The sequence below is a fragment of the Eptatretus burgeri genome, chromosome 2, assembly GCF_056783735.1.
Source record: "Eptatretus burgeri isolate ZD-2024b chromosome 2, Ebu_testis_v1, whole genome shotgun sequence".
NCBI classification, from domain to species: Eukaryota; Metazoa; Chordata; class Myxini; order Myxiniformes; family Myxinidae; genus Eptatretus; species Eptatretus burgeri.
The window spans coordinates 35,030,964-35,058,286 of record NC_140962.1 but is presented as its reverse complement, the minus strand read 5'-3'; the positions used below and the strand labels follow the sequence as shown (position 1 = coordinate 35,058,286).

Sequence of the window (27,323 nt, the reverse complement as noted above, 5' to 3'; positions counted from 1 at the left end):
CCAAAACAAGATGGCTGCCGAACCAAGTGACCTATGATGTCATAATATATTTTTTTCTACGGTCAATTGTTGTGCAGATGAGGCTCAAGAAATTTCAGATTTTTCCGATGCAGCGTTTTACCTAACGAATTTTTACCGGCACACCTCTTGACCGATGACCTCACGCAAAATCACCCCTGTTCCCATTGAGGAGCTTATTCAAATGTATGAAGCGAAAACATTTTTACCCTCGAAAGTTTCAGAGATACAGAGGTCCAAAGTTTTTGGGTTTTTTCAAGATGGCGCCCGTACCACGTGACCTATGATGTCACAATTACCACTTAAGTTTGCTATCAAAAAAGATACATACTATGGTGAAAATTTCGTATCGATGGGACTTACCGTTCCTGAGAAAATGATTTTTAAAGCGAAAGAACCCGCAAAATTGCCGGCGGAAAAATATACATAGTAAAAAATGAAAAACTAGAACTGCCACTTTATAACTGCTGGCAGTGATGACCGGGTACCCAGTCCGTCCGCCTTTGACACAACTGACACAACGTGAGACTTAAATCATAGTCGCAAAGTTTCGCATTTATCGGATAAGCGGTGCCAGAGAAAACATTATTTAATGGTGATACAAACACAGGCCTGCTTCGAGACGGCGCGGAACAGACGAGTTACGAACCGGGCAGCACAAAGCATTCAATTTCCTTATTACTGGCGACCAGATTCAAATAATTAAATAATTCTGGCTGCCAAACCACACGGCCGATCAGGTTGAAATTTTAAACTTTTGTTTCACATGTAGCCTAAATTATAAATATGAAGTTTCGCATATATAGAAGTAGTGGTTCCAGAGTAAACATGAATTAATATTTATCCTTCAATCTAAGATGGCGGCCAAACCATGTGACTTGTGACCTCATAATTTTTACCATGTATGCAGATATCATGGAGGATGACAGACGCAAATTTTCGCTTCGATAGGTTAAGCAGTTCCAGAGAAAACATTATTTAATATTTTTCTTAAATTCAACATGGCTGCCAAACCATGTGACCTATCAATTAGAAATCAACAAACTTGTATTCCCTACTCATGTGCAATAGGGGTGTGAAGTTTCCCCTTGATCAGATCAGGTGTTCTGGAGAAGATGTTTGAAGGTTTTAAGGTAAATTCAAGATGGCCGCCAAACCATGTGACCAATCAAGAACAAATTAACAAACTTGAGAAAGGACCTCATGGGGAATATATGTGTGAAGTTTCGGCTTAATCTGTCTTGCCTTTCTGGAGAAGAAGATTTTTAAAATTTATTCATTTTCAATCCAAGATGGCTGACGAACCATGTGACCTATGACATCAGAAATTTATATTCTGCTTCCAACTGGGTATTGGAACACGTTTGTAAAGTTTCGTGTTAATCGGTAAAGGTGCGTTTTCTATCCAAGATGGCCGCCAAACCATGTGACGTGTGACATCATAATTTTTAACACTCGTGCAGACACGATGGTAGATGATAATTGCAAACTTTCGATTCGTTGGGTTAAGCGGTTCCAGAGAAAACATTATTTAATATTTTTCTTAAATCCAAGATGGCGGCCAAACCATGTGACTTATCAATTCGAAATTAACAAACTTATATCCCCTACGTGTCCCGAATATACTTCTGAAATCTGCCCTTCATCCGACCAGCGCTTCTGGAGAAGAAGATGTTTGAAGGTTTTAGGGTTTTTTCAAGATGGCCGCCAAACCATGTGACGTATCAACAACAAATTAACAAACTTGAGAAAGGACCTCATGGGGAATATATGTGTTAAGTTTCGTCTTGATCTGTCTTGCCCTTCTGGAGAAGAAGATTTTAAAAATTTATTCATTTTCAATCCAAGATGGCTGCCGAACCTTGTGACCTATGATATCATAAATTTAAATTCTGCTTTCCATCGTCGACCCGAACAAGTGTGTGAAGTTTCGTGAAAATCGGATAAGGTCTATTTTTCTATCCAAGATGGCCGCCAAACCATGTGACTTCTGAGGTAAAAATTTTTTACCATGTATGCAGACTTGAGGGAGGAAGGCAATTGCAAATTTTCACTTCGATGGCTTATGAAATACCAGAGAAAACATTATTTAATATTTTTCTTAAATCCAACATGGCGGCCAAACCATGTGACCTATCACTTTGAAATTAACAAACTTGCATCGCATACATGTCCCGAATATAGTTGTGAAATCTCGCCTTCATGGGACCAGCGCTTCTGGAGAAGAAGATGTTTGAAGGTTTTAGGGTTTTTTCAAGATGGCCGCCAAACCATGTGACGTATCAACAACAAATTAACAAACTTGAAAGAGGACATCAGGGGGAATGTACTTGTAAAGTTTCGCCTCAATCTGTCCAGCCCTTCTGGAGAAGAAGATTTTTTTTTAAAAACACTAAAAAACAAGATGGCGGCCGAATTACGTCATCGATGACGTCAAGAAAAACATTTTCGTCAGCAATTTTAGGCGTAGATGATGCTCAGAATTTTTCAGATTTTTCCTATATGGCGTTCTACTTGACGAATTTTCACCGGTATATCGCTTCACCTATGACGTCACGAAAAATCACACGTGTTCCCCATAGGGAGCTTGGTAAAATGTATCAAACGAAAAATTTTTCCATTGCAGGGTTTCTGAGATACAGAGGTCCAAAGTTTATCGTTTTTTTCAAGATGGCGCCCGCACCACATGACCAATGACGTCATAATTATAACGTGATTGTGCTATCAAAAAAGATACATACTGTGGTGAAAATTTTGTGTCGATCGGACTTAGTATCCCAGAGCAAATGATTTTTAAAGCGAAAAAAACTGGAAATTTTGCAAAATGCCGGCGGAAAAAGAAAAATAATAATAATAATAATAACTAGAACTGCCACTTTATAACTGCTGGCAGTGATGACCGGGTACCCAGTCCGTCCGCCTTTGACACAACTGACACAACGTGAGACTTAAATCATAGTCGCAAAGTTTCGCATTTATCGGATAAGCGGTGCCAGAGAAAACATTATTTAATGGTGATACAAACACAGGCCTGCTTCGAGACGGCGCGGAACAGACGAGTTACGAACCGGGCAGCACAAAGCGTTCAATTTCCTTATTACTGGCGACCAGATTCAAATAATTAAATAATTCTGGCTGCCAAACCACACGGCCGATCAGGTTGAAATTTTAAACTTTTGTTTCCCATGTAGCCTAAATTATAAATATGAAGTTTCGCATATATAGAAGTAGTGGTTCCAGAGTAAACATGAATTAATATTTATCCTTCAATCTAAGATGGCGGCCAAACCATGTGACTTGTGACCTCATAATTTTAACCATGTATGCAGATATCATGGAGGATGACAGACGCAAATTTTCGCTTCGATAGGTTAAGCAGTTCCAGAGAAAACATTATTTAATATTTTTCTTAAATTCAACATGGCTGCCAAACCATGTGACCTATCAATTAGAAATTAACAAACTTGTATTCCCTACTCATGTGCAATAGGGGTGTGAAGTTTCCCCTTGATCAGCTCAGGTGTTCTGGAGAAGAAGATGTTTGAAGGTTTTAAGGTAAATTCAAGATGGCCGCCAAACCATGTGACCAATCAAGAACAAATTAACAAACTTGAGAAAGGACCTCATGGGGAATATATGTGTGAAGTTTCGGCTTAATCTGTCTTGCCTTTCTGGAGAAGAAGATTTTTAAAATTTATTCATTTTCAATCCAAGATGGCTGACGAACCATGTGACCTATGACATCAGAAATTTATATTCTGCTTCCAACTGGGTATTGGAACACGTTTGTAAAGTTTCGTGTTAATCGGTAAAGGTGCGTTTTTCTATCCAAGATGGCCGCCAAACCATGTGACGTGTGATGTCATAATTTTTACCATGCGTGCACACACGATGGTAGATGATAATTACAAATTTTCGATTCGTTTGGTTCAGCGGTTCCAGAGAAAACATTATTTAATATTTTTCTTAAATCCAAGATGGCGGCCAAACCGTCTAACGTATCAATTCGAAATTAACAAACTTATATCGCCTACGTGTCCCGAATATAGTTCTGAAATCTCCCCTTCATCCGACCAGCGCTTCTGGAGAAGAAGATGTTTGAAGGTTTTAGGGTTTTTTCAAGATGGCCGCCGAACCATGTGACCGATCAAGAACAAATTAACAAACTTGAGAAAGGACCTCATGGGGAATATATGTGTGAAGTTTCGTCTTCATCTGTCTTGCCCTTCTGGAGAAGAAGATTTTTAAAATTTATTCATTTTCAATCCAAGATGGCTGCCGAACCTTGTGACCTATGATATCATAAATTTAAATTCTGCTTTCCATCGTCGACCCGAACAAGTGTGTGAAGTTTCGTGTAAATCGGATAAAGTCTATTTTTCTATCCAAGATGGCCGCCAAACCATGTGACTTCTGAGGTAAAAATTTTTTACCATGTATGCAGACTTGAGGGAGGAAGGCACTTGCAAATTTTCGCTTTGATGGCTTATGAAATACCAGAGAAAACATTATTTAATATTTTTCTTAAATCCAACATGGCGGCCAAACCATGTGACCTATCACTTTGAAATTAACAAACTTGCATCGCATACATGTCACGAATATAGTTCTGAAATCTCGCCTTCATTGGACCAGCGCTTCTGGAGAAGAAGATGTTTGAAGGTTTTAAGGTTTTTTCAAGATGGCCGCCAAACCATGTGACGTATCAACAACAAATTAACAAACTTGAAAGAGGACCTCAGGGGGAATGTGCGTGTAAAGTTTCGCCTCAATCTGCACAGCCGTTCTGGAGAAGAAGATTTTTTTAAAAAAACACTAAAAAACAAGATGGCGGCCGAATTACGTCATCGATGACGTCAACAAAAACATTTTCGTCAGTGATTTTTGGCGTAGATGATGCTCAGAATTTTTCAGATTTTTCCCATATGGCGTTCTACTTGACGAATTTTCACCGGTATATCGCTTCACCTATGATGTCACGAAAAATCACACGTGTTCCCCATACGGAGCTTAGTAAAATGTATCAAGCGAAAAAAATTTTCCATTGCACGGTTTCTGAGATACAGAGGTCCAAAGTTTATCGTTTTTTTCAAGATGGCGCCCGCATCACGTGACCAATGACGTCATAATTACAACGTGATTGTGCTATCAAAAAAGATACATACTGTGGTGAAAATTTTGTGTCGATCGGACTTAGTATCCCAGAGAGAATGATTTTTAAAGCGAAAAAGGGTGCAAAATGCCGGCGGAAAAAGAAAAAAATAATAATAATAATAATAATAATAATAAACAGAAGAAAAACAATAGGGTACCCTGTACTCACAGGGTACCCTAATAATAATAACTAGAACTGCCACTTTATAACTGCTGGCAGTGATGACCGGGTACCCAGTCCGTCCGCCTTTGACACAACTGACACAACGTGAGACTTAAATCATAGTCGCAAAGTTTCGCATTTATCGGATAAGCGGTGCCAGAGAAAACATTATTTAATGGTGATACAAACACAGGCCTGCTTCGAGACGGCGCGGAACAGACGAGTTACGAACCGGGCAGCACAAAGCGTTCAATTTCCTTATTACTGGCGACCAGATTCAAATAATTAAATAATTCTGGCTGCTAAACCACACGGCCGATCAGGTTGAAATTTTAAACTTTTGTTTCACATGTAGCCTAAATTATAAATATGAAGTTTCGCATATATAGAAGTAGTGGTTCCAGAGTAAACATGAATTAATATTTATCCTTCAATCTAAGATGGCGGCCAAACCATGGGACTTGTGACCTCATAATTTTTACCATGTATGCAGATATCATGGAGGATGACAGACGCAAATTTTCGCTTCGATAGGTTAAGCAGTTCCAGAGAAAACATTATTTAATATTTTTCTTAAATTCAACATGGCTGCCAAACCATGTGACCTATCAATTAGAAATTAACAAACTTGTATTCCCTACTCATGTGCAATAGGGGTGTGAAGTTTCCCTTGATCAGATCAGGTGTTCTGGAGAAGAAGATGTTTGAAGGTTTTCAGGTAAATTCAAGATGGCCGCCAAACCATGTGACCAATCAAGAACAAATTAACAAACTTGAGAAAGGACCTCATGGGGAATATATGTGTGAAGTTTCGGCTTAATCTGTCTTGCCTTTCTGGAGAAGAAGATTTTTAAAATTTATTCATTTTCAATCCAAGATGGCTGACGAAGCATGTGACCTATGACATCAGAAATTTATATTCTGCTTCCAACTGGGTATTGGAACAGGTTTGTAAAGTTTCGTGTTAATCGGTAAAGGTGCGTTTTTCTATCCAAGATGGCCGCTAAACCATGTGACGTGTGATGTCATAATTTTTACCATGCGTGCATACACGATGGTAGATGATAATTACAAATTTTCGATTTGTTTGGTTCAGCGGTTCCAGAGAAAACATTATTTAATATTTTATTTAAATCCAAGATGGCGGCCAAACCGTCTAACGTATCAATTCGAAATGAACAAACTTATATCGCCTACGTGTCCCGAATATAGTTCTGAAATCTCCCCTTCATCCGACCAGCGCTTCTGGAGAAGAAGATGTTTGAAGGTTTTAGGGTTTTTTCAAGATGGCCGCCGAACCATGTGACCGATCAAGAACAAATTAACAAACTTGAGAAAGGACCTCATGGGGAATATATGTGTGAAGTTTCGTCTTCATCTGTCTTGCCCTTCTGGAGAAGAAGATTTTTAAAATTTATTCATTTTCAATCCAAGATGGCTGCCGAACCTTGTGACCTATGATATCATAAATTTAAATTCTGCTTTCCATCGTCGACCCGAACAAGTGTGTGAAGTTTCGTGTAAATCGGATAAAGTCTATTTTTCTATCCAAGATGGCCGCCAAACCATGTGACTTCTGAGGTAAAAAATTTTTTACCATGTATGCAGACTTGAGGGCGGAAGGCACTTGCAAATTTTCGCTTCGATGGCTTATGAAATACCAGAGAAAACATTATTTAATATTTTTCTTAAATCCAACATGGCGGCCAAACCATGTGACCTATCACTTCGAAATTAACAAACTTGCATCGCATCCATGTCATAAATATAATTCTGAAATCTCGCCTTCATTGGACCAGCGCTTCTGGAGAAGATGTTTGAAGGTTTTAAGGTTTTTTCAAGATGGCCGCCAAACCATGTGACGTATCAACAACAAATTAACAAACTTGAAAGAGGACCTCAGTGGGAATATACCTGTGAAGTTTCGCCTCAATCTGCACAGCCGTTCTGGAGAAGAAGATTTAAAAAAAAAAAATTTTCAAAACAAGATGGCGGCCGAATTACGTCACCGATGACGTCAAAAATTTTTTTTTCTACGATGAATTTTGGTGTAGATGACGCTCAAGAAATTTCAAATTTTTCCCATGTGGCGTTCTACTTGACGAATTTTCACCGGGATACCTCTTCACCGATGACGTCACGAAAAATCACACGTGTTCCCGAGAGGGAGCTTGTTAAAATGTATGAAGCGAAAAAATTTTTACCCTGGAAGATTTCAGAGATACAGAGGTCCAAAGTTTATCGTTTTTTTCAAGATGGCGCCCGCACCACGTGACCAATGACGTCATAATTATAACGTGATTGTGCTATCAAAAAAGATACATACTACGGTGAAAATTTCGTGTCGATCGGAATTTGCGTTCCTGAGAAAATGATTTTTAAAGTGAAAACAGGGCGCAAAATGCCGGCGGAAAAATAATAATAATAATAAATAATAAACATAAGAAAAACAATAGGGTACCCTGTACTCACAGGGTACCCTAATAATAAACAGAAGAAAAACAATAGGGTACCCTGTACTGACAGGGTACCCTAATAAGGAAATAAACAGAAGAAAAACAATAAGGTTCCCTGTCAGAATGACAGGGTACCCCAATAAATAAGAAATAAACAGAAGAATAACAATAGGGTTCCCTGTCAGAATGAAAGGGTACCCTAATAAAGTGCATCTTTGTTTTACACTACATCTAAGTTTGCTTTTGTTTTGTTTGAAAATGAAGTGTATCTTTGTTTTACACAACATCCAAGTTTGCTTTTGTTTTGTTTTAAATAAACTGTACCAAATTTCCTGGTTTTCTGTGGGGCACCCTGTATATGTTTGTTAGTAAAAAATTTATTTTAAAAAAGTAGCTTTTGGGACTGCAGAACCATTAGAAATTGATGCATTTAAAAAAATATTTCATTTAAAAATAGAAGGGATTGAGAACAACTCTTGAATTTTCTACCACAGTTTGCCTATGTATGTGTCTTTAACTGAAAATTTTTTTAAAGAGCTGTGTAACTGTCAACATGGTGAACACGGGGTAAAACCGGGGTAAATTTCAGTGTTGTTGAGTCTGGAGCAAAGTTCAGACACCTATAGCACCCAAGATATTGCTCCAAAAGTTTTCAGTTTTCTTGTGGAAATGATCCAGTCACTAGATTATGTAAATCAGGCAACAAAATTCTTCATGATGAATAAACTGACTGTTGGCAGCAAGCTGAAAACTCAATTTTTTTTGACTGCATGTTACAAATCACTACTTTTGAGAGTACTTATCTTAAAAAGTATTTTAAGTAGAACATTTTTGATGTCAGATTCTGAAAGCCTCATTAATAGAATGCCTCATTAATAGAACAGAACTCTGTTTGTAAAACTGGAATTTAGAGCCCTCCAAAAATGCTTCAGATAAAAATCTGCAACTCGCGACTGCCAGATTTGAAACACCCCAAGGGTGTTTGTAGGGCCATATCTCGGACACTACTTGGAATTTTGAGCTATAACTTGGCAAACCTTCCTCATATATGTTAAGGTAGCTTTGAGAATTTTTCAGGAAAATCTGAGGGGGTCACCGCAGAATTTCATTTTTTTGGCTGATTTGACAAGGAATATGACCCTCTATCATTTCAATTTATACTTTTGCACCCCCTTTAAAGTTTCCTTTCCATCTTTGTACTGTCCCAGTCGTTCAGCTTTTTGAGGGGACAAGAAGAGCATTTAACCTTTTTCTCTTGTGCTGGGATCTTGATGGGATTCCCCCTGTGGTCAGCAATTTGCAGGAAAGGTCCATCTTCAGCATCTGCCTCATCTGCCAGACAGAGGGTGATTATTGTTCGAGGTTTTTGAGCGGTTTGCAGAAGCAGGGGGGAAAATACAATAATCGAGGTATTTTTTTTTACTGGGACTGGAGGATAGCTCAGAGTTAGCATCATTAACTTTGAGGTGTCCAGCTCGGGTGTGATTCCCAATCGGATTAAAAGTTATCTTGGTACTTTTCAAGCAGGGCATTGCATCACTGAGAATGGCATCCTTCAAAGGAAATGTGCCATCTGCTAGCATTTGCTTTAAGGTATTTGATCCCACAGTGTTTTGAGTAAAGATTGAAAAAAAAAAAATTCCCAATGCATAATTAAGTAATAAATGAAACTTCAGTGAAATTCCCAGTAATTTCTGTCGAGGTAGATGTGTCTTGCATTGGGGTCCAGTCGAGTTTAATTACCCTTTAAAATCTAAAGTACCCAATGTTTGTTTTCGTTAATGTATCTTACCCAGGTTGGCGAGGAGCTCGGCACCACGACGTGTCCGGGCAAGTTGCTGCTGTTTGTATTCCTGGTTACGCTCCGCACCACCTGGAATTTGCATTCTTATCGCCAGGAGCTGACAATTCTGTTTTACACCTTGCTGGCAGGCCTTCTCAGCTAGAAACCAAAACATGTACGTGACAGATAATGACATATGGATTTTGTAGTTCAGAAATGTGATCTTTAAACAACGAAAAGGCATTTTGGCCACTCACAGTCCACAATGATGTGTCCCGCTGCGATTACTCGGAGATTTTCCATTGGGATGCCACTGATTTCAGAGATCCTGGGAGCCAAAGAAGCAAGATTTAAAAACCAAATAATTTATTAACAATTGAGCATCCGAGAAAAATTTGTAATGATGAAGTCATATTGGTGAAAATGCAAATAATGCATTATTGCGGGGAAAAATAAATAAATAAGGTTTACCCTGCTTTGATGTAAACATAAGTCTTTCATAGGAAGGCTACCACCAGGAACTGGGTCAGTGTTTATATTGAACTTCAACCCTCAGACACCCTCCACTCGCCTCCCCCCAACAGCACGGGTTCCTTTATTTTACTGGCACAGAAACAGCTCAGGGAGGTTGTATTTGCTAAAGGCCCAGTCACACCTTGACGTTTTAGCCAGCTTATGCCGATTTTTGAAAAATTTGTATAAAACGCTGGCACACGTCGAATACGTTATGGGTAAGTTTTGCAATCATTGAGAGCACACTGAAAAACACTGCCATACGTCATAGTACGCTGGCTTTCATCGTTGTACTTTGCGGTTGTCCTCAAATTTTAGCATGCTTGAAATTTGTTAGACTTATGCCAGCGTATGACTCACAAGTTCCGCTACGCTGGCCATAAGTTGTAGGCATGTTTTGCGATCGTTGACACACGTCGACACACGTTACTTGTAAGGTACTCATAAGTCGAAACACGTCAATGTAATGGTTAGCGTCAGTGTTCTAGACTCCCTGGTTTTTTGTTTTAAAATTTTTTTTTCAGTATGACGGCCATGTTGACACTTCGATTTCTAGTGCGGTTATGATTTAAATCGTTGAGCGGCAGCCTATAAATTATATTATATTATAACCGCACTAGAAATCAAAAGTTTCAACATCACCGTCACACCGAAGAAAAAAAAAACAAAAAAAACAGGGAGTCTGCAACACTGACGCTAACCATGACATTGACGTGTTTCGACTTATGAGTAACTTACAAGTAACTTTTGTCGACGTGTGCCAACGATCGCATATTGTGCGTACAACTTATTCCCATCGCATGCGGAACGTGTGAGGCATACGGCAAGTATCTCATAAAATGTTTAACACGTTTAAAAGTACAAGACATACTCCACTTACTACGACATATGATAGCGTACTTTAGCATTCTATTCACGTATACCAAACTTACCCATACCGTATTCGACGTGCGCCAGCGTTTTAGACGCATTTTTCAGAGGTTGGCATACGCTGGCAAGATCGCCAAGGTGTGACTGCGATGTTGACACTTCCATTTCTCCGGCAGCCTTTTAATAGGCTACGCCACGTGATCGTCGGCGATACGTGCAGCATGCTATGCATAAGTTAGACTATCGTTGGGCATAGGTTGTGAACGCTGACAACAGGCTAAGCATTCGTTGGTACAAGTTATCTATAAGACTTGATTTCCAATCATCAATTTGGTTTCAGACCAGGTCACTCTACCCTGGATATGCTGCTACTGCTCTCCCATCAATGGATGGAGGTCCTCAATGCCAGACAGGAAATCCGAGCCGTATCCCTGGACATATCACGTGCTTTTGACACAGTCTGGCACCCTGCCCTATTCACCAAACTCTCTTCCCATGGTATTCAAGGCCATCTCCACTCATGGCTCGCAGACTTCCTCTCCTGTCGCAGTCAACGTGTGGCCCTAAATGGAGTTCTTTCATCCCCTCTTCCTGTGCAGGCTGGAGTTCCTCAAGGGAACTGGGCCCTGTTCTGGGCCCTGTTCTTTTTCTGGTTTTCATCAATGATCTCTCGGACTCTCTGGAAAATCCTCTATTTCTCTTTGCCGACGACTCCACCCTCTGCCGTACCATCTGTCATCCCTCAGACCGGCAAGCAGCAGCTTCTTCGCTCACTGCAGATCTGGATAAAATCACAAACTGGTCCAACACGTGGAACATGTCTTTCAATCCACACAAATCTCACACTCTCACTATGTCTCTTCGAAAGGACCGTTTACAAAACCCCCCCATCCACTTTCTCAACAATCCTCTGGAAGAAGTCTTTTCTTTCAAGCTTCTGGGTCTCACTATCTGCCATGACCTTTCCTGGGAAAGTCACATTTCCAACCTTGCCTCAAAAGCCAGTCGCCGACTGGGAATCCTCCGTCGTGCAAAGTCCTTCCTCGGCCCTCTTGAGCTCCTGACTACTTACAAAGCTTTTGTCCGTAGCCTGATGGAGTACTGCTCTCCCCTCTGGGCTGGTGCTCCTGCCTCCCACCTTTCTCGACTTCACGCTGTCGAAACCAGGGCTTTTAAGATCATTGGCATCTCCCGCAATGAAGCTGAGTCTTTGGGCCTCTCACTCAATCACCGCAGGTTGGTCGGTGGTCTTTCTGTCTTCTACCGACTCCTCTCCAGCCTTGCCCCCCTGCTCTCTCTGCGATTTGTCCCAACCACATTTCCACAGGGCGCTCAAGGTCCGCCAACAACCCCCTTCTGGTAAAACTACCAAAATCACGAATCACTGCTCATCTTCACTCTTTCATTCCTCTTTTTCCCGCCTTTGGAATAAACTTCCTCACTCTATTCTTTCCCATTCTTCCCTCCAGGCTTTCAAAACAGCTGTTCACCACCACCTCTTATCGTCCCCCATGCAGATCGTCAAGCTTTTCTAATCCGATAATCCACCCAAGCCCACTTCCTTCAATTCTCCTGCTTTCCTTCCTGAAAGTCCCTGTAATGTCCATCTTCTCTTCGCCATGTTCCCCGTCCCATCCCCATCCCTCTCCCTTCCACAGTTCACCTGTGTCTGTTCCCCAATGTTTTGTCCCTTCCACTCCCACCCCTCTTGTCTCATGCCTCCTTGCTGTGAGTTGTGTGTTAGCTCTCATACGAGCCTCGACCAAGGTATACAAAAAAAAAAAAAAAAAAAAAAAAAAAAAGACAACGAAACGTTCTGTGTCCGTTACTAATATGTTATGCATACGACCAACTCATTATGAATATGTCCGAATATTAAAAAAAAACATCAAAAGTTCAGCGAAAGCCAGCGTTTTACATACATTTTGATACGTTGCCATTGCTGGCTAAAACGTCAAGGTGTGACTGGGCCTTAAGACTTGAAATGTAGCATTTTACCTCGTCTTTAATTCCAGTCCTGACACGTCCAGCCTCGTCTCAAAGCTCTCCGTCTTGCTTTCTCCCTGTGGATCATTTGGTTGTGGGAAGGAGAGCAGAGAGACAGTTGGTAAATAAAGGTGATCAACACAAGGTAAGCTAATTTATTCAATTCCTAGTTTGTACTAATTTACCTTGCAAAGTAAGTGAGACAGAATTGGTTTTCTGGAATTTGAATACAAGTCCTCAGTTGAAGTCCAAGTAATGTGATCTTAAATCCTTGCATCTTGTCCGATTAGATAACACATTTAAGAAATTTTAAAGAAGGTATTTATTTTTGCTACGTTTGATCATTTTAATGTCTAATTTGACTGGGCAGAGGTAGTGCACTTTCCTAGGTTCAATTCTTGACCCGATAACCAGTTGGACTGCTACTTCTCGGGCAATGTATTGCTTCATTGAGTGCACTCTCCATCAGAGGGATGTTTGCTGGGCACCTGTTTTCTAGCACTGATTTCTGGTGGACGTTAAATAATCCACAGTGCTTGATATGAAGAGTGAGTGAGTTAATACGTGCATCCTGAAAAAATTCTAAATTCATACCCGAAGACTTTCAGGAGCCTGCATTTCTACTGTGCTGGTTTACATGTTACCGATGCCCTCAGGGTTTCTCTGCAGCATCAACTGTCACTGTGGACTGTGGTCATCCTCGACACACTTCTGCTGCATCAAGGTGTATTGCCACCGGCTTTGCTGGCAGCTTTGGCTGATAATGATCATCTCATCCTTCACTCGCTCATTTCAGCTCATGGTCCATCCTCCCACTCGCAACATCTTTTCATCTGGCCCAACACATATATATATATATATATATATATATATATATATATATATATATATATATATATATATATATATATATATATATATATATATATATATATATATATACATATATATATCATACATATGTATATATAAGATATATATATATATATATCATACATATGTATATATAATTCCTTTCAATACTGCTATACTAATTTGATTTTATAACTTCTCTTACTGATGCAAAGTATTATAAATTAGTGATTATTTATTATTTTCTTGCAAGCTGAGAATGTTATTCATTTATAAATCAAGCTGGTGTTACTCATTTGCTTTAGTCGTGCAATTAATGCTCCAAATTAAACCATTTGGAAAGTTAAATAAAGGTCTTGTTGTAATTGGAATTGTTTTGTGAGGCTGGATCCTTGATCTCACTCCCCCTACCCCACCCATTATGTTAGTCAAAAAATTGCAATGTAAATAGAGAGGGTTTTCATTATGTAACAAATGGACTTCTAAGCCTGATCTCTGAGCTCAAGTAAAGATTATCTAAGAACCACAAGGATGATGGAAGGGAAGTTCCCCAAAGTTTTTGTTCTCATGAATATTGCCCTTTCCAAAAGTCGAATCAGCATGTTGGGTTTTAGCTCCCCAAGGCCCTGTCCTCTGCAAGAGTGTGCTTGGCAGGAACACATTTTTTAGATCCCAAAAGCATGGCTTTTCAGTCAATATAGGTTGAAAAATAAATATGACCTTGGGTGCCATCTACTTGTTTATGAGAGAGTGTGAGAGAGAGTGAGAGTGAGACTAAACTGAGTAAAGGTGAGATGAAAATGTTTTCGGAGATAAAGCAAGTTTATTTCATGTTCATTGTTGTGGCTCCGATTATTCCCACATTCCCGTGGAGTCCACCAGGGGGAATAGTTCTGAAAAATCTTTCATGAACCAGTTGGCCAAGCTTTGTTTGACTGAAGGCGGCAGGAATTTGGAATTTGTTGGGAATGCCGGCGATGACACGCCTACACTTTGTGAAAGACACCATGGGATTTTTAACATTCATAAACACCCCTGGCAGATTGGTCCTCTATCTTAGTGTCCTGCTGCTGGACAATGTATATATTGCTACATCGTCCTGCATGTGAAACAACAGGTGACAGTTTATAGCTGGGACGACATTCGAACCCAAGCCGGACAGCGCAAAGGCACGTACCTTTAAGCTATCCTGCCAGCCTTAACCCGTGTTCATTGATGTCCAATGTTTTTAGGTCATCTCTACCGAGATCTCTTAGAGATGACCAAATCTCGGTAGAGATGACCTTATAAAGCCGGACCAAATGTCCGTACGTCCGTCCGTCAACAATTTTTCTTTCCGATCTTGATGAAACTTAGTATGTGGGTAGAGGTCGATGAGTGTTGCACAACGATATAACTTTTGTCCAGGTTCAAGGTCAGGGACGAGGTCACGTAAGTTATAAAAAAAAATCGCCATTTTCAAAACCTATCCAGTCTGCCATTCTACAAGATATTCGGCAACTGTTTATTGATTATGATAGTAAAAAATATTATCTTGTATCTAACCGGACAGATTTTTGAATTTCCTTCCCGTTTGATCGTCACGTGATCTGGAAGATGGCCAAAAACGCCGATGTGATTCGCAAAGAAGGAAGCAAGAAGAAATGAAATATAAATATAAAACACATTGTTAGCCTTTTATATTTATACATTTTCCGCCAAAGGTGAAAAAGTTTCAAAACCCGAAATGTAAACGACGGCATTTATTTTCAAAATATAATTTCGTGTGCGCGTGCCAAAATGCCGAGTCATCTTTAACCAAACTGCGTAGTAGAACTGCGCAGTAGTCCGGTCATGGCGTCTGAGCAGTGGCCAGCGTGGTTCAGATTGACTGTGGTTTCTGGGGCGAAGGTGATTGTTAAGAAGTATGTCGGCGGTATAAATTTGAGTGACTGTATTGGTGATTTAATCACGCAACATCTTGACAACGAATATTCTGGCCGAACGATTGCATCAATTCAGTGCATCAGCAGGGATAATTCGCAGGCTCCTCTCGATCGTGCCGATATCTAACATAATCACCGGCGGACATAGGGCTGCAGGCTGTGGGGCGAGGCCACGGATCCCGGATGAGGGGATAAGTGATAAATTATGCTACATGCTTCGGGCTTTCTGATTAATATATCAATGAGTACATTCCATAATTAATGAATTAATAATTAATGAATCCTGCATACAAAATGTTTTTTCATACCTGACATGTTACTTTGTGCAGTGTCACGAAACTTCTGTGGAATTAGTAATTAATTAATTTGCTAGCTCTAACGATTTTTCAAACCTCAATATCTCGAAATACTTGACCAATTTTCATTCTGAAAGTTGCATTATAATCAGTGAAGAATAATCTGCAGGATTATCATAATCTCCGAGAGCTCAGCCTATTTTTTCGTTTTTTTCTACAACCGGAAGTGAAATGTCCCCAGAGAGTGGACGGACCGGAAAACCACGTATTGCACTTACTGGTGATTCTGATGTGTTAATCCGGGTACTAAATGAACAATACATATTTATTAATTATGTCATTAGTAGTATTATCCTAGTGTATCTCTGTGAACTATTTCAATCGAAACGGTTAGTTTGGACTGTTTCGCGGTTACCTGAACTGAACATTGAGAACTTGTGGTATTATAGAGATGACCGTCACCCCCACACGGGGGTAAATTTTTTAATTTGAAGTCAGGGTGGAATGTTGGTGTTCTTTTAATATGGTGCAATTTTTCAACTTTTAATGATTTTTTTTGTTTTATTATTTTATAATTTGCATAAAATTTCCTTTGGCCGAAAAAAAAAAACCATCAGGATTAGTACCATTTTGCAGCCTCGTGGAGATTTTTTTTTGGGCTCCAATAACATGATGCTGGCTGGAATATAACAAACAGAAGGTTCATAATGCAAGTTTCTGCAAACCTCCAAACCTCAGAATTCCATTTATACGATAGGCATGGTGTTGTATTTACAAGGACACTGGAAAAGCATCCTAGGGGTTGTCTGCTCAAATTTGGCTAAAGGCAGCAGTATTAAGGATTTGAATTCTAAGTTTATGGAAACCAAGGAAGTCTGAGGGGAATTGCAACCATGCATATATCACATGCATACTTCAGAAAGAATAACCATTGTCGTCTGTGAATCATATGCTCTGCCATTACTAATTTTGGCACGTTATTTTGTCACTCACATGAAGAGTTAAAGCTTAAAAACATGACTTTTAATTCAAAAAACCTCAATGACTTGAAAGGTGGAACTCTTGCAGATCTGATGAAGAATGTCAGGAGTCAAGATACAAGTGGAACTCGAAAACATCTCAAATGCAAAGCCCATCCACATTTTGTATTCAAACTCAAGTTGACAAAAACGAGTTAAAAACAGTTGTCCATTTTATTAATTTGTGTTCTCCGTATTCTCATAATGAAGGTTTGTTGAAGATTTGGTGACAAAAGCTCAATTGGTAAAAAAAAATTTTTAAAAATGGTCTGGACACACACTGAAGCTCAACCGTAAATAAATAAAGAAGCAAGCAAGCGATTAAAAAGCGGGGCATCTCATGCTGCAAATAAGGGCTATTTATAGTCACTTTGATTTTTGCTCTTTCACATTTTGACATAATTTTTAATTATATTCTCCATAGAAAAATTTGATAACAAAAGCTCAAATTGTTTTTAAAAAAGAAGTTATGACTTGGTCTCACACACACACACACACACACACACACACACACACACACACACACACACACACACACACACACACACACACACACACACACACACACACACACACACACACACACACACACACACACACACACACACACGAGATTGCACCGGCCGAGAAAAGGAGGAGACTGCGGCCTGATGGAACTCAATCAATTTGCACAGAGCGATGACTGCAGGATTAGCAATGTACGTGAAAAGTTCCACAGACTACCGAATACAATTTGTACACAAGAAGGAATGAAGCAAACCTTACTCACCTTGCAAAAAACATCCAAAAACAGGTGCGAATATAAAATGTCACGCACCAAACCAAAACAGCAACGAATATAGCCCCAAAGATTGCAAAAAAGACAAACGAAAAATACAAGACGAAATATAAACACATACATAGTGATAACTGGGAAAAAAGACAAAAACAGCAGGGAAATATAAAAAAAGAGAAAGAGTTGGACAGATTGGAGATAGACAAAGAAGGATCACTGGAAAGGTTAAGAAGAGGTCAGCTCAACTGGAATGGAGAACGAATCATTATAAATGCCCAAGACCAGGGACATTACACGAATGTCTTAAAAAAAAACAATAAAAACGGAAAGACTGATCCAATCGGGCAAGTGTAGGTTCTGCAAGGTAGAAACAGAAAGCATGAGCCACCTCCTATTGAGATGTTAAAAAAAAAACCTCATGTCGGAACAGCTGTACACACAAAGGCACAACAAGGTATGTGGAGTAATCCACTGGAACATCTACAGAAATGTCAATATCCTAGTTCCACAAAACTCATGAAAACACAAATGAAAATCAGTCATTGAAAACAAGGACAGAATGATCATGTACAACTTGATGATCCCATCCAGCGTGAACATAAAAAAACAAGGTGCTGCAACCGGACATAGCACTCAGGTACAAAAAGGACAAATAAGGCATTGTTAACTGAGGTTTCAGTACCCAGTAAGCCTGGTGTTGGCTTAGTGGTTAGGGTGGTGGCTTAGGATCCTAGGGTCCTGAGTTCAAGCCCCATTGGCCGCTGAATTAATATATACACCAGGAGGCTGACTCAGCCTGTCATCCTTCCGAGCTTGGCAAAATGAGTACCAGTGTACTGGTAAGGGGGACACTGCATCAGCAGCAGAGGAGAGAGGAGAGAGGAGAGGAGAGAGAGAGAGGAGAGAGGAGAGAGGAGAGAGGAGAGAGGAGAGAGAAGAGAGAGAGAGGAAGAGGAAGAGGAAGAGGAAGAGGAAGAGAAAGAGAAAGAGAAAGAGAAAGAAACCCAGTGATTTTATCAGGTCAGGTCAGATTAGATCTGTGACTTTCTACAGATACCAGGTAAATCTGCACTAACCTGTTTCATGGTCAGGTTGTTGGCGACTCAACCGTCTCCCCCACCAAGTTTCTTGGTGAGGAGGGTGTATGATATGGACATCCAGTAGGATTTAAAACAAAATCTATCAAAGGGTGGAGGAGCTCCTTGTGAGCCAACGACCATCCATATCTCGTGTTCAACTGTGTCTGCAGACGTCCTCCTGCAGTTGGGTTACTTTCGATTAAGAAGTTGGTGGCACGATTTGCACTCTGGCCACCGTAAAACCCTTCATTCCACAAAACATACAAAAAGCATTTACAAAAAATAATCTGAAAACCCACACCATGGGAGTACCTCCTGTGCAGCTGCCCTTCGCAGGGCAGCACACCGGATGACGGGATTGGGGCAAAGCCTTCGGGACCCCCAATCTTTGATGATAGGAGGGAAACCACGGGGTAACCTTCCCGGGTCAGATTGTGGTAGTGTGTGTCGGGGTGGTGCTGAGGTGTCATCCACCAGACAGTGGTCTCCTTTGGTTAACCTGAGGCGGTCCCTTCGGGTGGGTGCCAGGAATGTCCTGTCCCAAAGAGAGGATGATCACCTGTCTCTGTTATCATCTGAGCTAAAGCATTTGGACATCGGTATCGCAGAACTCTCTGACGTTCGAAGACTGGATTACGGCGAGATCATAGCCGGTGGTTACACCTATTATTGGTCTGGTCGCTCTGATGGTTACCATGCTCAAGGAGTTGCTGTAGCTGTCTCCAATAATAATTGAGGTAACAACAATCAACGAGCATATTATGAGACGAAGGATTCGTCACTCCTTGGGTGTCATTTCCCTGGTCTCTGGATATGCTCCGACTGAGGCGAGTGATCTCACCATGAAGGATGCATTCTATGCCATGCTCGAGTCTGTGGTTGATCAGTGCCCCGAGTGAGATACTCTCCCTCGTCTTGGGGGATTTCAATGCATCGACTGGAACTGATAGGGATAGTTATAAGACGTGTTGGTCCCCATGGGTCTGGAACTGTGAACCTGAATCGTACTAAGTTCCTTGACTCTGCAAGTAGTCATGGACTTTGGGTGGCCGGTTCATGGTTTCAACACCCACAGCTTCATCGCTGGACTTGGTATTCCAATGCTAGCAGTGAGGCAAAGGAGATTGACGATGTGTTCGTTGATGGTTGCTGGAGGATGATCCAGAACTGCAGGGTGTACTGGAATACTTAGTTCCTCAATAATGACCACAGGCTTGCTGTGGCAACTCTGAAGTTGCAGCTTAAATCTTGGAGAACGGTACCATCCCAGCCTCGGCTGGATGTTGGCAAGCTCAAGGATGAGAGGGTAGCTGAGGAGTTTGCGAACAGGCCGAATGGAGATTTGGGGTGTCTGGGTGCTTTGGGGGATCCTAAAGAGTTGTGGAGTGCCTTCAAGACCACCATCCTTGATGTTGCTGGTGGATGTCTTGGAAATCACCGTGAGGCGACAAAGAATTTTGTCTCTCAAGGGACACTGGATACCATTGACAAGAGTCACAGGGCCAGGCTGAATGGCAGAGCTGAGCTATTCAGGGAGCTGAGGCGTAAAACTGTACGTGCACTAAGGTTGGACAAGGAGGCCGACATGCGAGGAACCTGTGAGGGGGTAGAGCTGCTTGCAGCCTATATTGATCTCTGTAAAGCATTTGATTCAGTGAATCAGGATGCCCTCTGGAGGATTCTTGGTCTTCATGGGGTACCACCAAAACTGATTAGTCTGAATTATACTCTGGTACTGAGAGTGCTGTGGGATGTGGCGATCCCATCTTTGACTTATTTCCAGTTGTTACTGGAGTTCATCAGGGGTGTGTACTGGCCCCCACAATTTTCAGCACTTGTATGGACTGGATTCTGGGGAGGATGTTGGAGAGATCAAGCTGCGGTGCATCGTTTGGGAATGTCAAGATCTGACCTTGATTTCGCAGATGATGCAGTCATCTTTGCAGAGACTCTAGATCTCCTTTTGGGGGCCCTCAAGGTGGTGAATGAGGTGTCGGAGCCGCTGGGATTACGGGTTTCCTGGGTCAAAACTAAGATCCAGGCTTTCAATGACATCTTGGATGCTGCTATCCTGTCTGTACCTGTTTGTAGCAAGGATGTTGAGGTCACGGAGAGACTCACTTCCCTTGGCAGTGATATTCGTGTCTCTGCTGGCTATGAGCTAGAGGTCAACAGATGTCTTGGTCGGACCTGTGGTGTCATGGATTCACTGGATCATGGGGTGTGGCGCTGCCGGTAGTTGTGCGGGAGGACGAAAGTCCGGGTCCTCAGGTCCTTCGTGCTTCCAGTCTTGCTCTATAGATGTGAAACTTAGACTCTGACCAGGGATCGGAAATGGAGACTCAATGCCTAATAAAGGCAGAAGCTGAACTACTGCAAATATAAATGACCACTCGTCAGCGTTTTGTCGGCAGGATTACCTTCCTGTGTGGATTTATATGCTCAAAGAAAATCACAACTTGGTAGCCATTATTGGATGAGTTATTTTTTTATTCCAAACTGTTTGAAAAACACTGTTCACCACCATCTCAGAACATCCCCCATCTAAACCATGATCTTTTCTGCACTCTCAACCCACCTCCAAATTTTTTTTTTGCTTCTGTACCCATTTTGTCCACCCCTGCATTCTCTCCTACCCGTCAATCTTTCCCGCATCCCTCGTTTGTCTGTCTCCGTCTAATTTCTCCCTCGGCCATGCTCTTGGAATTTCCCCCTTCTCTTTTGGCTGTTCCTTTTGTTCTGTTGCGTCCTGATCTGCTCTGCGTTCTAGCTCTTCCACGAGCCTCGACTGTACACAAAACAACGATGACAACAACAAAACCACAGTAGCTATTTGTATGGAACTGTGCTCCAAATAATAAAGGTTGTAAGTTTAAAATGTGGTTCACAAATTTTTTATTGTATCCCAATTACATTTCTGAACTAATCGGGCCTCACTGGCTATTGTTATTACTCTTGGAAGAAAAATTTGATTCACAACTAACTTTGAAATCCTTGTCTAACCTCCCTTGCGGTTAAACAAGGATTTGTGTGGTTGAAGGCTGAAAAGCCGTCTAACCTCCTTGTCCAACTACCCGAACCCAAACTCTAACCTTCCTTGTATATTTGTGTTACTGTACATACTACCATGTACGCATATAAACTTTGTGAATGGGCATATGTGGGTGCAGTATAACGGATATACCAATCAGATTTCCCGTTTTCTTCTCCTACCATTAATAATTTTATTACTCCACATGCTCAAAGTGAAAAACAAGGTGAAGCAATTGTTTCACTTTGCCTATCTGTCCGTGTGTCTACAAACGTCATTTTATGATCGAGCAACGACTTAATTTCAATTGAATGTTATATTTTAAACACAAATCGGAAGACGAGCCTGTAGTTTAGCAATACTTCCGCTCGGAATTTGTCTTGATCGCACATGTGCAGAGAGAAGTGAGATAACTTTTTTAGCCTGTCTGGCAGCCAAATAAAAAAGAAAACCATTTCAAACAGCAAACGTAGTTTTTAGTCACGTCATAAAAGACACAAACAACAAGCATGAAGAACTCATGTAACGTGTTAAATCAGGTGGTGTAAAAGACACTGCATCAACGGTGCTAAACTTCCGGGAAAAAAATGAATTCCCCAACCTTTAAGATCTTTATTTTAATTTAATTGTAGTTGAACACTGCAGAACACAAATCGCCATTTTGGCACTTCCGGAAAAAAAACAAACTTTCGTTTAACACTTCGACAAAATCTTACAGCATTTTACCTCATCTCGACCAATCAGATTTGCTGCGCGCAGATTCTGCCCATGTTCGTTGTTTTCTCAAGACTGCATGTGGTAAAGGTGTTCCATGAACTATATTACAGTTATTGAATAAATTCCAACTACGTACTCCTCTGCACTGTTACTGCCCAAGGGGACACAGTGAAGTACATAGCTGTGGTGAGCAGTGCTTTGGTCTGCCCCTTGAAAAGGCAAAGGCGGGTAAGGAAGCCGCCTTTCTTTCATACTTTCGTATGTAGCACATCGATGTGGGTAGCTGTAGGGGAGAAGGAGTTATACCACCGATTTCTGTTGGACCTACAAATATATACCTTGCAAAACAAAAGGTTATGAGAGGTGGTTTGCCATTTCTTTCCCAGCAACCAATCAGGGTAGGAATTTTGAATTTATTCAGTGTGCTCGAGATAGCTCGCAGACTTTTCATGAAATACGCCATGGGATCTTTATTTAACATCCACCAACTAATGCCAATAGATGGGACATCCGGTTAATGCCCATCCAAGGGACGGATACACACATTGATGCCTGCATGACAGTTTATAGCTGGGTCGATATTCAAACTCAGGCTTGACTGCTTAGAGTCGAGTGTGCATGCTTCTCGGCTGTCCAGCCAGCTCTCATGAAAAAGACGGTTTCAGAGTGGCATTTATTGAAGTTTGAGTTAGTCTCCTGTTGAGGTTGCATCAGATTTGTACCTCTCGTGTATGTGTAATAATTTATTAAGGAAAAGCACTTTTTATGGTTATTAAATTGTTTAGCAAGGTTGTGAGCCTGCCTTCTTACTCTGTCGTTATGGAAGGAAAAGTCCCACTGGCATAGTAAAGAACCAATGGCTCATGTGTGAACTGTGACAGTCCATGCATTCCTGGTTCAAACTCAGCCAATCTGTCCTTTCGGTAATCTTGGGGCACAAAATCCCAGCGAGGCCATGGTCCATCAAGACCCCTTACATTGCAAGATGCTCAAATTCAGTGGATTGTCTCACTTGATTTGAGATCTATATTTTCGGTCCAAGAACATTTATATTCTACAAACTACTGCACACCATGTATGAAACAAATGTAAAGGGAATTTTTTACCTTTTGTGAAAACATGAACTGAAAGCTGTAGCTTTTCTGCTGCCATGTAACCTCAGGGAATGCAAGGCAGTGGTCTGCTCTCAATGCAGTATCACTTCCACTTCATGGATGACTGCAATGCTCTGATGAGCCTGGGAAGGGCTCAATATTCTGCCTACAAAAGGCCAGTGCCACCCACATTCCATCCTCACAAAACAATTATATGTGCTCCATGTTTCACACCCAACTTTTGTAACAGACTATCAGGGGATACCCGGCACTGACGAAGGGGAAATACACAGTGCTGTGTTTTGGTTTTGGGATGTGGAACTTGAAAAGCTATGGAGTTAATGGCCTCATCGTAGCTACCTTTTGCCTACAGGCTTGCGGCATCACTGCACGTCCTCACATTCCAATATACGCTTTATAGCAGCATTTCGTGACCTCAAAACGGCCGTGTGGTAGCTTAAAACCTTGCCCAGATTTGGAAGTACCTACACCCAAAATTTGGGGCCTCTAGCTGCTACGGTTCGGCCATGAAATAATAATGTACAAACACTTCAAAATATTTACAACAGATTAATATAAATTCTCATCCCTGTGATTGTATGAAAATTGTTTATAAATAAGTTTTGAAGAAAATCTCATGGTTGGTGAAAATATTTTATGCCTAACTTTTGGAAATACTCTATTGTACTGCATTCAGCCAAGTCTTGAGTCATATGGTCCTGGAATTGAAATCAGCAAAACAGGACAAGATTTATATTGATGGTAAATGTAATTTCCCTTCGCAATATCAACATAAGACCGGGGCATACTGCAGCATCAAATTCAGATGCATGGGGTCAGTGACAGTTTATTTTGGGAACTTGCACGGTGGAATTCAAGATTGTGCAGAGTGAGTGAAGCAACAGATGTTATCAACTGCAGAGAAAAAATTTTTTCTCTGGGTCAACTCTTCTTGTTGGCTGTCCTGCTGGTCAGGAGCTATCAGCATCCAACAGTGGTATCAGTCTCTTTGCCATGAAGGCATATACAAAATATAGAGAGGGAGCAGAAAACCGTGACGAGGTAAGTCGGCACAAGGGCTGTCTATACATTATGTATGTATAGGAGTGGGATAAATCAAACTATACCCAGGTCAGTAAGTGTTATTGATGATGTAGTGTAGCTGAACTGATGACCTTATTTGCTCAAGTTATGAACGTACCCTAATGATCTCAGAATATGATCATGTTGGCCCAAATTTGAACCACTTCACTCCTCCCTTGGCCACAATGGTGCTGACCAATAACCATCTCTGCTCTGAACTGAGGTTCAACTATCTAGCATTAAGACTTTCCATTGTATGCATCGGTATGGAAGGAAATAGCAGAGCACAGCAGATATCTGTGAAGTCTGAGAGTTCACAACTGATATAGTTCAGCTGATGTGACTACGGCTCTGATTTGAACCAATGTAATTGAAGCTATTTGACCCTTGATTATGGACCAAGTTTTATTCTTTTTTTTTTTTTGAGTTCTAAAGTTGAAGTGACCTGATATGATTTTGCAATGGTAGGTAGACATATTTTTTGACCAACCAATGAAAAAGCCACAACCACTCACTATTTCTCTCAGTGGAAATGAAGGGAAAATGCAGAAAAATGTTTATCAGATCGTTTTAAAGTTACTGAAATTCCCTATTTCTTATGCAGAAGAAAAACCTTGTAAAATATCAGTACGCTTACTGTTTTTTCTGCAATTCTGCAGCGGAGGGTGGCGATCCCATCGTTCCTGAACCGTTCATTGTGTGCGAGTCGAGTTAAAGTGTGCTGTTGCAAAGCCTCCAGCATCTCCTTGACCTTCTCCTCTCCTATTCCCAGCTCTCTTCCATATCGTGATGTCAGCTCCTGTCATGTTCAAGAAGTTTGGTTTCAAGGACAGCAGAGACGTAAACAAGGAAAGTCTTGTTCAGAAAAAAAACAAAAAAAACCCAAAACTCTATCACAACATACCCGACTAAACAGCAAGGCCATGTCACAACAGCCCAACATAGTAAAGAAACCACATAGTGGTAGGTTGGGAGAAAAATTTTAATCTGATTTTTTTTAAATTTGATAGCTACATTATAGTCCACACATATTGTTACCCACTGTGCATTGTTTTCCAGGTCAGTGACAATTACAGAGGAGCGAGTACATTGTGGAACAGCGTCATGGTTGTGAGCATTTCATTTTAATCTTCTATTTTTAAAAAGTGTGTGTGTGTGTGTGTGTGTGTGTGTGTGTGTGTGTGTGTGTGTGTGTGTGTGTGTGTGTGTGTGTGTGTGTGTGTGCGTTATATATGCTGCTTGCTTGTACTAACAGGAAATTATGCAAACTTGATACCTCTCATCCACAGTTATTTCTCATATTTCCGTGAGTCCGATTTGATTCCAGGAACAGAACAATGATGCTTATCCATCTTGAAATTGAAAACACACACACACACACACACACACACACACACACACACACACACACACACACACACACACACACACACACACACACACACACACACACACACACACACACACACACACACACACACACACACACACACTTCCTCCTCAATGTCCACTTCCAAAGATGGACAGCTGCTTAAAGCAGCACCTTGGATATGTCCATTGTAACACACAACGTTTGTAATGATTTAACACACGTTCACAAGGTGTTGTGTTTTTTGTTTTTTTTTAAACGTTATCTTCAGTGTAACAGTGAATGAAGGTAACCGAGTGAAACTTGTGCACAGAGGTGAGTGAGGGTGACACCTGCAGACCCCCTGGTAAACAGTACGGCTCCAACCACAAGCGGACTTCTTCTGCACGGAGCTTCTCCCGAACTCGAACTTGCAACAGCTCGTTCCGCAGAGACTCTTGACACAAGCCAGAGGAGCCAGAGGAGCCACAGTCAGGTGCCGTCATGGTCTTAGTTTCGATTCCGCTTGACTCGTCTTTTAAAACCTTCCTCCCCAGGAAGTGTTTGTTGTTCCGAGGTTCCGTACAGAAGGAACCAAATGATCTTCCAAAGATCGCAGTCTGAGCGCTGGAAAAATGACAAGACTCTTCGAATAAATAACAAAGAAAGTAACAAAAAAAATTTAATGGGGGGGGGGGATTATAACATAAAGCGCAGATAATTAATTCCGAGCTTACCCCTGTTACGACACGTCTCTCCACCGAACTCAGCAAATGTTGTGATTCATTCCCCAAGTTCATTGAAGAAAAAGTTTCGTTCTCGTCCTCCCAATGTGTTTCCTTCAACTGTATTTCTTGCTTTTTTTTTGTTTTCGATCATTATTAATCGTGAGGGACTATTCGGCAAGTGTTGCGTCCGTAATGATTAATTGCGAGATCGTTCTTGCATTTTACCACGAATTATCTTACACGCTATTGACTTGACTATGCGCGTGTTATACACCGCCCCTGACGTCATCGCAAACGACGAAGAAATTCGGCTTTCACGTTAAAATGAAATAGTAGATACAAAAATTATTCTTAAATTACTATTGACTGTCAAATAAAAGCCGCGTAAAACCAACGTTCCTCGCCGAACGGTGAGTGACACGTCCTGATGCTC

General features: G+C 41.0%; 1 protein-coding gene across 3 annotated transcripts in view; it reads right to left on the bottom strand.

Annotated features, from left to right (window-relative positions):
* Positions 1–27,147, bottom strand: part of NUB1 (negative regulator of ubiquitin like proteins 1) — a 45,732-nt gene extending 18,585 nt beyond the window's left edge. For 2 of the 3 annotated variants that reach the window (XR_015054451.1, XM_085867611.1), the window contains exons 1-7: positions 26,900–27,055; positions 26,516–26,789; positions 25,452–25,613; positions 12,956–13,020; positions 9,832–9,902; positions 9,584–9,733; positions 9,038–9,123 (exon numbers count right to left, since the gene is read on the bottom strand). Coding sequence is in view for 2 of the 3 variants with exons in the window: in XM_085867611.1 (XP_085723737.1) it covers positions 9,038–9,123; positions 9,584–9,733; positions 9,832–9,902; positions 12,956–13,020; positions 25,452–25,613; positions 26,516–26,668 (687 nt within the window). In the remaining variant the exon portion in view is untranslated. Of the gene's footprint in view, positions 1–9,037; positions 9,124–9,583; positions 9,734–9,831; positions 9,903–12,955; positions 13,021–25,451; positions 25,614–26,515; positions 26,790–26,899 lie in introns of all 3 variants that reach the window. The other variant, XM_085867615.1, reaches the window with a different exon arrangement.
* Between the last annotated feature and the right edge of the window lie 176 nt (positions 27,148–27,323).